Raw genomic sequence first — 14,793 nt, forward strand, 5'->3', positions numbered from 1 at the left:
AGCAGCCGCCTCCCCTCCGGCTCCCGGGGCGCGGGCTGCGGGCAGAGCTCCTGCCGGGCAGCCCCAGCGCCGCTCCGCTCCCGGACCTACCCCGGGAGAGCGCACGGCAGGCGGGGAGCGGGGCGGGGGGGAGCGGGGGGGAGGGCTGCGCGCAGATGAGCGCTGGTCCTGCGAGATGCTGCACGCCCAGCTCCCCGCCGGAGGGGGGTAGCAGCCGCTGTCTCCGCCGGCTCCTGCTTTTTTGCAAGGGCTGTTGCTGCCGCTGGACGCAACCTTCTCCCGACATGGAGCTGCTGCCGCCGCCGCTGCTGCTGCTGGAGTGAGTGAGTGTGACGGGCAGAGCTAGCCGGCCGCATGGATGGATGTGTTTAGCTTTGTGAAGATTGGGAAGCTCTCCGGGTAGGTGTTTGCCGCCGGCGCCGCTGCTGCTCCGAGAACCGCGGGCGTCCCGCGGCTGCGGACGCTGCCCGTGTCCTGCGGGGGCAGGGAGGGCCGGGGGCAGGGAGGGACGGGGGCTGCCCGGCGTGGGGAGCGCCCGCGCCGCTCCCAACTTCTCTGGCAGCGGGGCGAGGGTCTCGGGGTCGGGGTGGGGCGCTGGGCGCTCGCTGCCCCTAGCACCTGCCCGGGCCGCGCCGATGTCCCTGCGCGGGGATGGGTCGTCGCCTTCTCCCTTGCGAAGGGACAATGAACTGCGGCCGCAGTTGGGCGAGAGCCTTGCCCTCCTTGAGACGCTGGCCAGAACGGGCGGCCAGAGTGCTTCTGAAAACGCAAAAGCGGCGACAGGAGCCGGAACCGGGGCGCGGTGGCGGTGTTTGAGGGGTGTGTTGGTGTTCGGGGGGTGGTGGCCGCGGTGCGGGTATCGGTCATCTGCCGGAGCGGGGGGCGAAGTTCCGAGGAGCCAGCAGCGCCTGGCCGGGCGGCGCCGCCGGGGAGGGTCTCGCCCTGCCCCTGGGCTCCGCTCCCGCGGTACGCGCCGCCTCGGGCACGCCGGCTCCCCCAGCAGCCGTATTTTTGGAGAAGTGGTGAAATCGTCGCCGCCTCGCATCGTTTGTGAGCGCTGCCCCTCCGTCGTTTCACACGGCGATGGGTGCAGGGGCGGCAGTGGATTTGGCGTCTCTTATCCCTTGCTTATCAGGCTCGCAGTTGTCGTTGTTTAAATGAGTGGTTGATTTGTATTATTCTTCTCTATTTCTTTTCTTTTCCGAATAAACCTTCTCTTGAATGGCCTCAGAGTTGTGGTCTCAGCCTGTGGACTGTTGCGTTTGCAGCTGGTTGCCAGGCCTGGAACTGCATAGATAGATCAAGAGGCACAACAGCCCCTGTTACAATGTTCCCACCGTAGTTACGCGTAACTGGAGGTAGCCCTTCGCAGGTACACAGGGGATTGTGCTTTATCTCAGAGATGCAGTATGAAAGTGCTCGAGCCACATTTTTTTTTTTTTTTTTCAGGGTTCTGGTGTGAATAATCTTCCTAAAGGATTTAGCTTTGATCACTGTAACTAGGAGTGTTTCTAATTCTTATGATTCACTGGTTCCTACACCATAGTTACCATATCCTTTTCTGTTTATGAGGCAGAAATTGGATGTTGTACAAAAGGGAGAAAGGCCTTGTTAAGGAAATACAGAAGGTGGCCTGCTCCAGTGACGGTCAGGTAGGGAGCTTGTCAAAATGACAGATGGTCTGTAAAGAACAAATATTGCATGCCTGGAAGTTACTGAGTGCCACAGGTGCTGGCATTCCCTTATCCCCCAAAATTCCCACCATTGCACCTGGCTGTGCTTACAGCTCTGCTTGTGGCATGCCAACACAGAACAGCTGCTGTCATTCAAGCACATCATTGTCTCATCCTGCTCACAGCAATTTTACACCATGTGACAGTGACAACACAAGCAGCCCCCTCGGCTTGCCTTGGGTGGTGTTACTGGCTGGTACCACTAGAGCTGCAGTAGCAGGAACTACAGCAGAAACTTTGAGGCGAGGGAAAATATGCTCACACAGATAAGGAATAGGTCATGTAGTATGATATTTATTTCCAGGTAACTGAATTGCATGACCTTCTCCATTTTTTTGGAAACGGTGCTTTAGAAAAGCTCCCAGGTCTTCATGTCACACTTGATCTAGAATCAAAGGCACAGAAAGGGATGTGCCATTCGAAAATGCTGTTATGTCAGGTGCATGGCAGGTTTTAGATATATATTTTGTAAGCTTGGATCTTGGTGTGTACAAAATCTGTAGCTTTCTGCATACTTGAAGACATAGTTAAGATTTGTATTTAAGTAAAGACAGATCATAGAAATTCTCCAGAAGAACCTGAAAGTTCCTCCTGAAATGAAATTGCAAGTTTCAAAGCTTGTATCTGCCTCTGCTTCATTTAAGGATGTGAAATACTTATGGAGTGTGTTTATCTTACAGATTGCAGTAAATTATTTGTGTCCTGAACTACACTTTTTATTTCTAATTTTCTGGTTGTTAAAAGACATAATAGTTTACACAGGACTTGACTTTACTTGCTGTTTCCTAGGTTACAGCCAGGTATCTGTTTCAATTTTATGAGACCTTCATGAAGAAGACAGGTTCCAGTGTAAACCCCATTTTTAGTCCCTTTGTGCATTTGTGTTGGAAAACTAGTTTGCCCAAAAATCCCAGTTGTTTTTTGTTAGAAGGAAGGCATTTCTGAAGAAAATATTTAACTGAGAATGTGATTTACAGGCAGATTACGTACAGAAAGTTGTTTTGAACATGGTTGGTGCTGAACTTTTTTTAAATTTTATTTTGTTGGACATTCAGGTGTCCTCATCTTGATTTGCAAGTCTTTTATTACAGTTTTAGTCTGCAGCCTTGATTTTGCAGGCAGTGGCACAGCTAAGCTCTGTTTTGCATGACTGCTGGAAGGGATGCTTCCTAAAGTCATTATATGATTTTAATGAGTCTGGTAAGAATTTAAATTTTGTCTCGATCAATTAACATATAACATTTTTTATCTGGAATAAGCTTAAGATGAGGTTTGAAGTCCTAGAAGGTGGCTACTGGATATAAAATTTTACATAGCATATATAATTTTTTATGTTTTAATTATTTATGTGGGTTTTTTTGTGTGATACCTTTGTGCATAGGGTCTTTTAGAGACTCTGCTTCTACAACTGCTTCAACAGTTGTCTATACTTGCTGGGTAAGTGGAAAATATGGGCATAATCTGGAAAAGATTATGTGCAAAAAGGGGAGAGAATGCCAAATTGGTTTTATGACAAATGTGATCTCTGGTAATCTTGTCCTTTCCTTGCCTTTGTAGGTCTGTCAAATTGTGTACTATGCATAAAAATACAGATGCTTCATGATTTTGAAAGACTGGAGATACCCATCAGACATTGAAAACAAAAATACTGTGTATAAAGAGTGATCACACTTCCCCAGACATAGCCTCTCCCCGCTCCCGTTTTGGAAATTCACCAATCTAGTAGTGGTCTGGAATAAATGTTTTGGTAGCAATCTTATGGTGTCATTCTCTGGAGGAAAAAAACCCAAACAAACAACCACCTTTTACTGTAGTGAATTTCCAAGTGTAGAGAATGATTGATAAGCCTTGTTTAATGGATCAGTGCTCTAATGTGAAGCTGTACAAGGCAAGTGAATATTTCTGTAGTGTGGGCTGCGTAAGCATGTATGGTGTGGTAGCATCTGTAGTTTGGGAGGGAGGATTAGTGCCATAGGTAAGGTGCATAGCTGAGAGTTGAGGTTGGATCAGAAGTCTGTCTTGCCTGGTATTCTCTCTCAGTTGCTTTTAGCAGCTGCTTGGGGAAAGAGTAGAACGAGGACATGTAAAGAGTGGTGATACTTGAGCATAGGTATAAACAGTGGAGGAAGGATGGTGCTGCTGTGCTGAACATGAAACTGTTTTCAGATCAAGGTAAATCTGAGTAAAGGGCATAGTGTCATATTTCTAGTCAGTACTGGACAGATGAACTATGAAACAATAGGTCAGAATAGTGAATGGAAGTTATCAAGAATTTAAGCCTGTATTCATAGAATATATTTTTGGTTGGACTTTTTTTTTTTTTAATGGGGAATGACTGTTTTTGTGATGTCTGCTGAGGTCAGCTCTATTACAGAGGTTTCACAGCAGGAAGTAAAACTTTGATATGAAAAGATGCTTGTCTGGATATCACCTGAGCGTGACTGAGTGGGGTTGTGACTCTCCAGTGTTGGGATACAAAGTGCCTGTGCCCCTGTTTGTAGCTTTGCAGGATAGCACTAGGGAGAAAATGACATGACTGCCTGCATGAGCGGCTGTCAAGTTCTAAGCTGTGCCAGTACTGCTGAGGTTAGGGTGGACATCTCTGTCCCAAAGTTACACTTGCGGGAGAAGTTCTGAGCTCATGGAGTAATTTGTCACCAGAAAGGAAGTCTCCGGGACATAGGTCTGCAGTATGGGGTAAGAAAGTAGACAGACACCTGTAGACCTTGTTGTAGCTGTTACAAGTATAATTAATGGAGAGTTAACCCCATGTAACAAACAGGAGGATACTGGGAAGATTTGGACCTGCCCTTAACAGCGATGCTGATTTCTCTTACGGGGTAGGTAAATTTGTTTTACCTGGATCTTCACTTTGCTGCTCAAGTTTAGCATTGCTATCCATCATCTTTGAATTTAAATGGGATGTGAATAGCCATATCATTGCTACCCAGGCCCTTGGAATTGACTTAAAAACAATGACAACAAAACAATCCCATAACTCTGAAAGCTCTTCTTTTCAGAGAACAGTCAAATGTGGCTTTTCCCTGTGATTATGATAAAACTGAGGCTGGGTTTCTAACTGAGAAGGAACTTCCTACCAAGTCCTTTTTCATTGAGGTGGATAAACCTCACATTCTTATCTTGAGCGTTTATCTTTCCATAGCTGGCCATCTCTAGTCAGGTAGACTGACTTGGTACCTGCACAGATGTTTGGACTTTTGGGTTCTTGCTGCTTATAAAAGTGAAAGAAGCCTAAACAGATGTGGAACCTTGCATTTGTTCTCTCCCTTTCCAGCCTTTGTAGCCCTGTGCTCAGTTTTGTTCTCTCCAGATACTGTCTTTAGATGTCCTGCCAGACTGCTGTGAGAGGTTCTCTCTTAGATCTGTGCTAAAATGTAGCAGACTAGAAGCTGTGCCCGTATATTCTGAGTACTAAGATCTGTTGTGGTTTTTTTCTTTGTTTGTTTGGGATTTTTTTTTTGTTTGGTGTTTTTTTTGGGAATAGGGTTGCTTGACTTCATGGTTAAGTTATTTTTATGTGGCCAAGCACATATGTGTTTTTAGATTTAAAGTTCTAAAATTAACCAGTCTATTGTTTGGCATTTTGAGTTTTTCATTTGTTTGTTTGTTTTTAATTTTTAATTAATTGAAGAATGTTTTGGGATGCTTCTCTGTCTTTATCAGAATAGCACCTTGCTTTATCTGTGATTTTCCTTGCCAAATTTTTATTTTGCTGTAAAACTAAAAAAAATCTTATCTTAATGGAGAGACAATTGAAACAGTGATTAACTTACTGATGCTGTTTTGCATATGATTTTTGGAACAATTTTTATGAGTACTCTTTGAAATGACAATATTGTAACTTGTAAGTTATTTTCAGTATTTACAAAAGACTCAGTAAGAAAGCCTATGATTATCCTTTTTATGTTCAAAGGAGGTAATTTAATTCCAAAAAGCATTTTATTATGCTGGATGATAATTCAAATAACCAATAATTCATTTCAGCCTTTTTTCTTGAGGACTGCATTACATTTAGTGGCACATTTGCCTGGTCACATTAATATAGGAGTTTTACCTTATATTTCATTATTTGTCTGTTTTGTTTTGTTAGCTGACACACATAATAAAGACATATGCTTTAATGTTTGTGATGTTGGTAATGTTGTGTGTCACAGTGACTTCAACAGTTTAGAAATTTATTAAAACCACTCCTTACATTATGAACTCCTGTCAACTTGTCAAGTGGCCAGTGAATGATGATGCAACTCTGCTAAATATATATGTTCTCTATACTGTTTGCCTCGCAATACAGTGCTGAAAAGATGTAACCAGGAACAACATTGTCTCCAGAAATTTTTGAGAAAGCAAAAAAAAAAAGAGAATAAACTCACAGTAATGCTTTCTTTCTCCATCTTCTACTAATTACTGAAGAAGATGGAAAGAAAACTTTGAGAATTGATGCTTTGATTTAAGAAAAATCAAAATGTGCAGGTTCAATATAATGCTTTCATTTCTAGGAGGATGTGTTTTCCGTTTGCTTTTGCTTTATTTTGGAAAACTTCAATCTGTAATGTAAAATCATTGGTGATATGGCTGAATCAAGAATCTTGGGATAGTTTCTCTTATAACTGTAGCCTGCACCAGTGTTCCTGTGTGTGCATGTTTAAGTCATTCTGTTAAAATTTTCATATGGTTTGAGAAGACATAAAAGGTTTTTTCATGGATTTTTGCCTCTGTATTCACTGGTACCAGGATGAGCCTGAGGTTTTTTATAGTTTTTCTTTAGTCTTTTGAGGGGGGAGAAGGTTTGCTTGTTCATGGTCTGATTTGGTTGGTTTGTTTGTTTTTGAGAAGCCTGCTTTTCAGCCTGACAGATTCATGTGGGAAATTTCAGTTAAATTGAAAAAAATTTCTCACCATATCAGTAATAAAAAATGAGAATATTTTTCCATATTTTGCAGCATTCTAGGTCATTATGGAAGTGTATCAAGCTGTTCATAGGGAATACAAATCATGACCTGAAATAATGAGAGGGTAATACATGGTCTCAGCTCCGCTTGTAATGTGGCGCAGAAGGGGTATTTTACTGCTCTTGACAGCATTTCCAAGCAGTTATGTCAGATCTATCACAACTTAGTATGTGACTGATGAGACAAAGAATAGACTAAAGTCATGTAGGAGCCACCATCTCTTATAAAATCAACCATCATCTGGGAAGGATCTCTAACTGCTATAGACAAATAATGCAAAAAATCACATGTGAGGAAAGGAAAGGTAATTTTGGATTCCAGTCCAACTGTGTCATGCACAAATAGCTCTATTAAATCAGGGAAGACCATCCAGGTATATGAATTACTCGTTTTCATGGATGTTTGCACATAACCTATTTGGATCCACGTTATGGAAACTTTTGGTACTGATAAAGTATCAGTGTTTAAATACTGTAGGGACATGCTAGAATAGGAATTGACTTCTGATAACCAAACTGTATTTAAAGCTGCTTTCTATAACCATGAATAAAGGTATTAGTTTTGTGACGTACCTTGAAGAAATTGTGAAGTGAAAAGGCTGCATATTTTTTGAAGGTATGTTTAAAGACTTTAAAATAATCAGAGAGACTCTGTTTCCAGTAATTATTCAATTGACTGGAAATGAAGCAAATAACAGTGCCAGTAGTATAAATTTCAGTGAGCAATTGCATTTCAAATCCTGGTGAAATCCACACTGCTTAAAATCTAAACCTGTGAAAGTACGTTGGAGCTAGAGATGTAAAGTACTCCAGGACTCAGAAGTCTCTCTGACCTAATTTAGGACCTGATGTTGTAGAAGTTTCTACCAGTATTCCTTTAGTTCAGAGTGTATACTCCCTTTAATAGGTTAATTATTGGCTACAAACTGAGAAATTAATTTTCATTAGTTTTAATAACCTACATTTTTAATTATAATAAAGTCAGTGAGTGGACTTGTCAGGTATCAGTTTTAGCTATGGGAGTGTGGGGAGATAAGGTTCTGCAGAATAGATGGATATCTTTCACGATTTTGAGAACTGCTGGTAGAAAAATAGATTTATACAGAGAATAGCAAGAAGGGGGTGAAGAGTAAGAAGGAATATTTGTATGCTAGAGTCAAATGATGAGAATGAATTTTCTTATGATCTGGCCCTTGATAGAGTTTATTTTTGGATTTTGCTTGAAATTTTTGAAACTTTAAGGGAAAGAGACTTGGGATATTGCAAGGTATTATGACTTTTTTGTATCGACAGATAATCAAAACAAAAAGGCAGGTATGTGTGGATTGATGAAAACTACTTAGTGTTTACATGAACAGTCAAAAGACCAAAAGAGTCTCCCTTTTGTTCTTCAGAATTCATTTCTGCATATGTCCTTTATGTTTGTTTTTTGGTGAGTGGAAGAGAGAAGACATAATTGTTGAAACAAATATTGTGTAAGAAGAAAATCTAAAATCAGTTTTTGTAAAACTTTGCAGTACTGATTGTACCCTATTTAGAGTGAAGGTTTTCATTAAGGTTTGTGCATGATTGAGTTTTAATTGTTCAGATGAACAATGAGCCCTTCTCATGTAAGTGCTAACATATTTGTTTAAAATACTTTTCCAGCATTATGCAGCCTGTAAGGTTTTGCTTATGTTGCTTATATATTTTGTAGTTTCACTGTTTGTTTTTAATCCTGAATTTGTGATTATATTCCTCTGGATTTGGCACTACTCATGTGTTTGGAAAGCAAAATGGCAGTAAATGCTACCAGGAGTACTAGCAGTTGCACCAGCAATGTAAAACAAGCCAGGCATGTGTTGCAAGTCCGAGCTGCCTTATTTCACTTGTGCTCTGTGTTTGACTGAAATAGAGCAGTAGAGGACTGGGGAAGAAATCTGGAAATAGTCCATATCTAAGCAGATTTGTAGAGGCAGGATACTTCATTACCTGGATGCCTGGATGATGGCACTGACTTTGACTTGCTCTAAATGAGGCTGTGACAGCCCTTGAGGCACCTATGACAGGAGCCTTGAGAGAGTGGAGATTGCAATTGCACAGACGAGCCTGCCCCAGTGGGGATAAAGTTCAAACTTTGGGGTTGGAACTAGATGATCTTTAAGGTCCCTTATAACCCAAACCATTCTATGATCCTATGATTTTTTTTTTAGCTTGTGATGTTAGACCTTTATCCCGCAAAAAATAATTTGAAGATTACTATGGCAATACCTTCAAAGCCTTACCCACTCTAGAAAGGTGTGAGCTGTCTGTTCAACTCTGCAATATGTAACAGGTTGCACACCTTTATCACAGGAAAGACAAGCTTTGTTCTGACTGTACAATGTGACTGATAAATCAAAATGTAGTACATACGTTCAGGTAGAAGTTATCAAATTTCATGGGTTTTTTACTGGCATTAGGTTTTGGATCATATGAAAGTTGCTATATAAAGGCATCTACTTTTCTTGGTTTTTATTTTTGACTTGTTGCAAATTTCAAATGATGTTCACTGAATTTTTAATTTTCATCTTTGAAGAATTTTTTTTTCCCAGTGAAAGAGGCAGATAGTTTTTTATGAAGTTGGCTATCTGCCTAGGTCTTTGCTTTGCATAATGTATTGTACGTTACCTGTCATGTTTACAAGGAGTGCCTTCTCCTCTGTCAGGGCCCACAGTGAAGGGGGACAGAGAAAAACTGCACGTGGGGAATGATCTGTACTTGACTATTCTGCTTTGAAGGCAGGGTGAGTATGGGCTACAGCGTGTAATAGTGGAGGAATGGCAAAGGCAGGAAGAGAGAAATTGGAGAAAGGAATTTAATGAGTGTTGTATTGGACGGGGGCTAATTTGCCATGAGTGAATTGAACTAACTGGTCAAGAATAGCTGATCTTCATGTGAACTTGCATTGTTGCCTGGGTAGGAGTTTATTTGCTTCATAAGGCTGGTTGAATTAATTGGTGAGATGTGCTGTAATCTGTGTGACTGCTGTTTTAAAAAAAGGAAAAATTCACTCCAGCATTGGAACAGAAACAATTTTTTTATTTTCTAAGGTCTTGAATTTTTTTTTTTGAAAGTCTTTCTTTCTCTAGGGGGTTTCTGATGGCTAGGCTTGAACTAACTCAACACATGAAATAAGATGGCGGTCCTTGACTCCCTATGTATTTTCTGTCTGAAAGACCCTGTAATAAGGATGGTGCTTTTTCTCAGGGTGATGCTTATCCCCTGCATTGGTTCACTGGTCAGCCCTGTAGCTTTTCTTCCCTGCTTTGAATGCAGATAACTTGACTGCAAAATCTGTAGTCTTTGGGGAATGCATTTATGTTTCATTTTGACTTTAAAAAAGTCCAAAAAACCAGAAAGCATTTGGCTTTTTTTTTTTTTTTTTAAATTGGTATGGGGAAGAATGAGGAGTAAGCCCTCGTACTCTGAGGCACTTTGAGAGGGCACTTCCATAGTATGATCAGCCTCATGTAACATCTAATGGTAGAAGACCTAATGAGGCTGTGGTGTCTGATTTACACTTTCTTTTGCTTTTTAGTTTCCTCATTTTGTCCCCTGCAGCCCTTTATGTCTCACACCATGGTGAGCTACTTCAGGGACTAAAACCACTAGAAAACTGGTTTTAGTTTGTTTCATTTCTGCTGATGTAGATATCTAAACTGGCTTGGCAGAGGTGATTGGAGCATGTTGTCTTGGGCAGCAAGATGGAAGGGGAGAAGGGGAAGTGGAGCTTCTGGTGTATGCTGAGCTCTGTTACATTGCACCCCATTTGGTAGTGGGTGCTGCTGTGGGAGAACATGGAGGTGAGACCTTTCTTCAGGTACCTCTGGCAGCTGAGAAGTGGGGGAGGCTATGTGAGAGCCCCACAGCTGAGCAAATCCGGGAAGAGGGGAGTTCCTGCAAAAGATGGCTTGGAGTGAGGAGAAGCTGCTTCAGCCCTTCTGAAATTCCTTAGGTCTTTCCTGGTTTCTCATGCTTCCCTATCTTTTCCTGCCTTTGAAGCCTGTTCTGCTGCCTTCAATTGACTTGGCTTTCCTTGGGCGCTTGGGAAATCAAGTGCAGGTTCTGCGTGCTAAATGCAGCTTTTGTGTGTCCTGCACATCCTTATGTCTCAAGGTATTGCACCCTTGCTCCCATGCCATGCAGTTTAAAGAAACTGGCTTCCTGTTCTGTTTAAAAGCAGATTTCTAATAATATTTTTACCTTATTAGGCAGGAGAGGAGTGTGGTTGTCCAAGGGATTAATTTTTCTAGATTGCTTGTAGAAGAGGAACTGTCCAGGATAAATGAGAGGTTGTTTAAATTTTTTTTGTTATCTTTTAAATAATGAACATGCGTTCATTCCTAGCAGCAAGTTTGCAGTTATATCCTTTCCATGGATGTGTTTTCCAGGTTCTGGAAGCTGTCTGAAGAGATAAAAGGTTTCTTTCAAATGCTCTATTTCTGAACTTGGAAAGAACATCATACAGAAGCAAAGTATAGTGTGTCTGTGCTACTTCTGAGACCACAAAAAATAACTGGAGAGTATTAATGGCTTGCTTTTCAAATGCTCTTCATCTTTAAACTGGAAATGGGAGTTTTATAGGTGCATAATTAGCCTGAATTTTTAATTACGCTTTGAACCATGCGGCTTTCTCTTTTTTAACACCAGCAGTAGTAAACTTTGAGGAGTTTCCATAGAGCAATTTTTCACTTCCTTCTGTATCAATTTTGTCATTTGTTATACATATATGGCACTTCATCAGCCCCCTTCCTTGTTGATCACTTTCATACTTTGCAATGTTTATCCATCAACTGTATCACATCGTTGAAAATGTTGTCTAAAAAAGGTGGTGGTTACAGGGATCTTGAAGGATACATCTAAAGGAGAACTCTAAAAAGCTTCACAACAAATTATTCTATAGAAAAATTTTGATTTAAAACAACTAAATCTCTTTTGGCTTGGGTGTTTTATGTAAAAAAAATTATGTGTATAGTATATCAAAGGAAGTACTGTCAGGATGCACAATTAAAACTACTGTAGCTTTTACACATTTTTTTCTAGATGGCTAACATCATGCATCTGCATGGCTTATAGTTAGCATGTCTTACAGAAGACCACTTTATAAGTAATATCCTTGGAATATGAACAGTGGAATGCAAGTCTGTTTTGCTTTAGTTGATATGTTTGGATAAAAAAACTTCCAATATTTTTATTTTTTGATGCTGAATATATTGCACATTTGTTTACTGATACAAAGGTGTGTTCTTTCAAAGCAAAACATTGATTATTATTCTTCTCTTTTGATGGCTTTAATAGGCATTAAGGTCCTGTATAGGTCTTGTTGAGAAAGGGGTGTTCTGCGATGGCAGTGTGGAAAGCTGGCAGATTCTTTGCCCCCGCCACTTGTTTCCATAGTTGCCCTGTTGGATTCAAGTTGTCCATGGTATCTGGGTGTGCTGCTTGGTGCAGTGACTGTTTAATAGATTTTAATAGTAGCCTGCTGTGTAAAGGGTAAAGGATGAATTTCACTCTTCCAGATGTCAGTGCAAACTTCATCTCAGCAAAAGTACTTTGTTGTTCTTTATTGGCAGAATGTTGATGTGCTTCTTGTTGTGTTTTCTAAAGCTCATCCAGACCTCATAGTGTTCTTAAGCCTTGTAATGACCAGACAAATGTATGTTTTTGGAAATGTTTCCCTTTCATTAGTTTTCTTTAGCCGTTAATGTCAGAGTTCATCCCATTTTCTCATGTTATGTGCTGGTTCTGAAAAAGAGAAATTCTGTTTTCATGTTAAATGTTTAAAATGTTTCTTTCATAGGAGAAGGTAAAGCAGCATTAATTTCAAATTTTTTTTTTCCCTGAACAGTTCATAGTTCAGTGCTGCAATGAGCAGCTTTCCAATTAGAGGACACAATACCTGTTCTACTGGGTGTTATTTCAAAATGGCTGAAATTTATTTTAGTTACATAAAATGTTACTAGTAGTATTTGTATATATTTGTTTACCAGGCTGTAATCATAACAACTGACATTTAATCTGCTCATTCAACATATTCATTTTTTTTCTTCTATAAATATGATGGTAAGCAGAAAACAGTTTGTCTCTCAATTTCTGTGGTATGGTTTGCTGTTTTATTTCTGTTCCCCCGTCTCCCTCCCATCAGTTTCCAACTCAAGCAGCTTTCTTCTGCTAGTTCCCCTCTTTCACAGTGAGTACTTAATGCTGACTCACCAGTTATTGTGATTGGACTGCTTGGCAGTATTGGCAGGGGCACAGTGTGTGTGGCACTCTGACCGCAACAAAGACACCCTTCTGATCCAGATCTCTTTTTTATTAATTAGTTCAGTATTCTGGCTTTTAAAGGTGTTGGGGAAATAGGTGGTTTAGGCTTTCATTTATACTTATGTTCAGGGGAGAAGAGTTTTGAGCATTAGACAGCAAATTCATGGTGATTCTGCCTTTAGTGAACAGTGGCACGGAGGTGTAAAGTTTGTGTAGTGTTATGTGAAACCATAAGGAAACTTTGCTCATGTTTTTGTGTGGTCTTTGCTAAAGTTGGGTTTGTAAGAATGGCATGGCTACTTTGTTTTCAGATACATAACAATTGTTTTATTCTCTCTTTATGTCGTCATTTTTTTCTTTCTGAACCGAGAGGCACAGCCCCTATAACTAAAATGCGGTGGATTTTTCTCCTTCCAGCCAGTGTGCACACTGCATAGGCCAAATAACTCTGTGTACAGTGTCTCTTTACTCAGTAAATAACAGTGTAACTTGAATTGCAGCCAAAACTTTCTTTGCAGGCTTAACTGTTGCTCTAATTTCATCCTGTAGGACCTGCCTGTCCCAGGTGCCATTTGCCTGTGCCTGACCAGCCACAACTGGCCCCAAATACCCAAGCAAAGTTAATGAAGCGCCCTCAGCACAGAGCTGCGGTACCCACTGCTGTCAGGTTGGGTGAGGGAAGAAAACCTCCTCTACATATTTTGGGTCTGCTTCCCTGTGCTGATGGAGCGCTTCAGAATGTGATGGTTCCCAGGCTTGGCAGACCCTTCAGCAGGGATGTATAATTGATGTTATGTTGAAAGATGACACCACCTATTCTTCAACCTGGCAAACTTCGTTCCGCAACCAGTTTGAATAATTTGCTGAAAGCCTGGCGTTAATAATGACAAAGCAGCTGAATGGTTGGTGATTTAGGGGTTTGTAAATGCACCATTGTGTACACATGCCCACTCAGCTTACTGTACAGCTCCTATAAAATATGTATTGAGAGTCTTTGCTATACAAATGGAACAGTCATTTTGAATGCAAAGACCATGGCTTTCCATTCTCAAGATAGACTTCCATAACTTATGTCTGTTGTATTGAAAGTTATGGTTGTTTCACAGTAGAAGAAAAAAATACTATTTCACCTCTGAGAAAGGTATTTCTGCAGTTTAGTGCCTGGTGACTTGTTTAGTATTTTTTGACATTTATCAATACATACAAATACTTAGTGATAAGGATGGTGGGCAACTGAAAGGAAAACTTACCTGTGTAGTGATCAGGCACTGGGCTTAATGTAAAGATCAGCTCACAGATTTAATCTGTCACCTGGTGAAACATGGGAGAGAATTTTGTTCTGGAAAAAGCCACTAGTTCTAATTATCTGGTTTGTTGTGTATTTCTTTTGATTTCATGATAGTGGGGTGGACAAAACCCCAACAATTAAAGACAATTTTTTACTATTTATTTTTTCCTCTTAGGAAGAGCTGGGTGTTTGGTAACTGGTTGTCTATAAGTTGATGAATACTGAATTTACACATGAGGATATATAAATTTCAAGCTGGTTTTTAAAATTTAAGGCTGCCTTTGGCATTTCATTCTACCAGGTAGATATTGGGCATTAATTATGAATTTTCTAAAGGACATGCTATTTCCATGTGGAATTGTCTAGAAACATGCTTTTCTAGTGCATAATTAAAAATACCCATGCTCAATTTAAAAATGCACTTTTTACATTTCGGTTTTAAAACTGTCTGCTTTCCTCTGCCCCATGTCCCTATAGTGATTCTGACTGATTGCAGTGGCACTTAGTGGTGACAGAAG

The 14,793-nt window shown here is 40.6% G+C and overlaps 1 protein-coding gene across 4 annotated transcripts in view; it reads left to right on the top strand.

The window, feature by feature from the left end:
* FRMPD4 (FERM and PDZ domain containing 4) overlaps window positions 1-14,793 on the top strand; it is a 342,098-nt gene that overhangs the window by 37,480 nt on the left and 289,825 nt on the right. The window contains exon 1 of one of the 4 annotated variants that reach the window (XM_039550448.1): window positions 157-399. The exons of the other annotated variants lie outside the window; for them this stretch is intronic. Coding sequence (XP_039406382.1) covers window positions 359-399 — 41 coding nt within the window. The 5' untranslated portion in view covers window positions 157-358. Of the gene's footprint in view, window positions 1-156; window positions 400-14,793 lie in introns of those variants that run through there. 4 annotated transcript variants of the gene reach the window in all.

Source organism: Corvus cornix, chromosome 1, assembly GCF_000738735.6.
Source record: "Corvus cornix cornix isolate S_Up_H32 chromosome 1, ASM73873v5, whole genome shotgun sequence".
Lineage (NCBI taxonomy): Eukaryota > Metazoa > Chordata > Aves > Passeriformes > Corvidae > Corvus > Corvus cornix.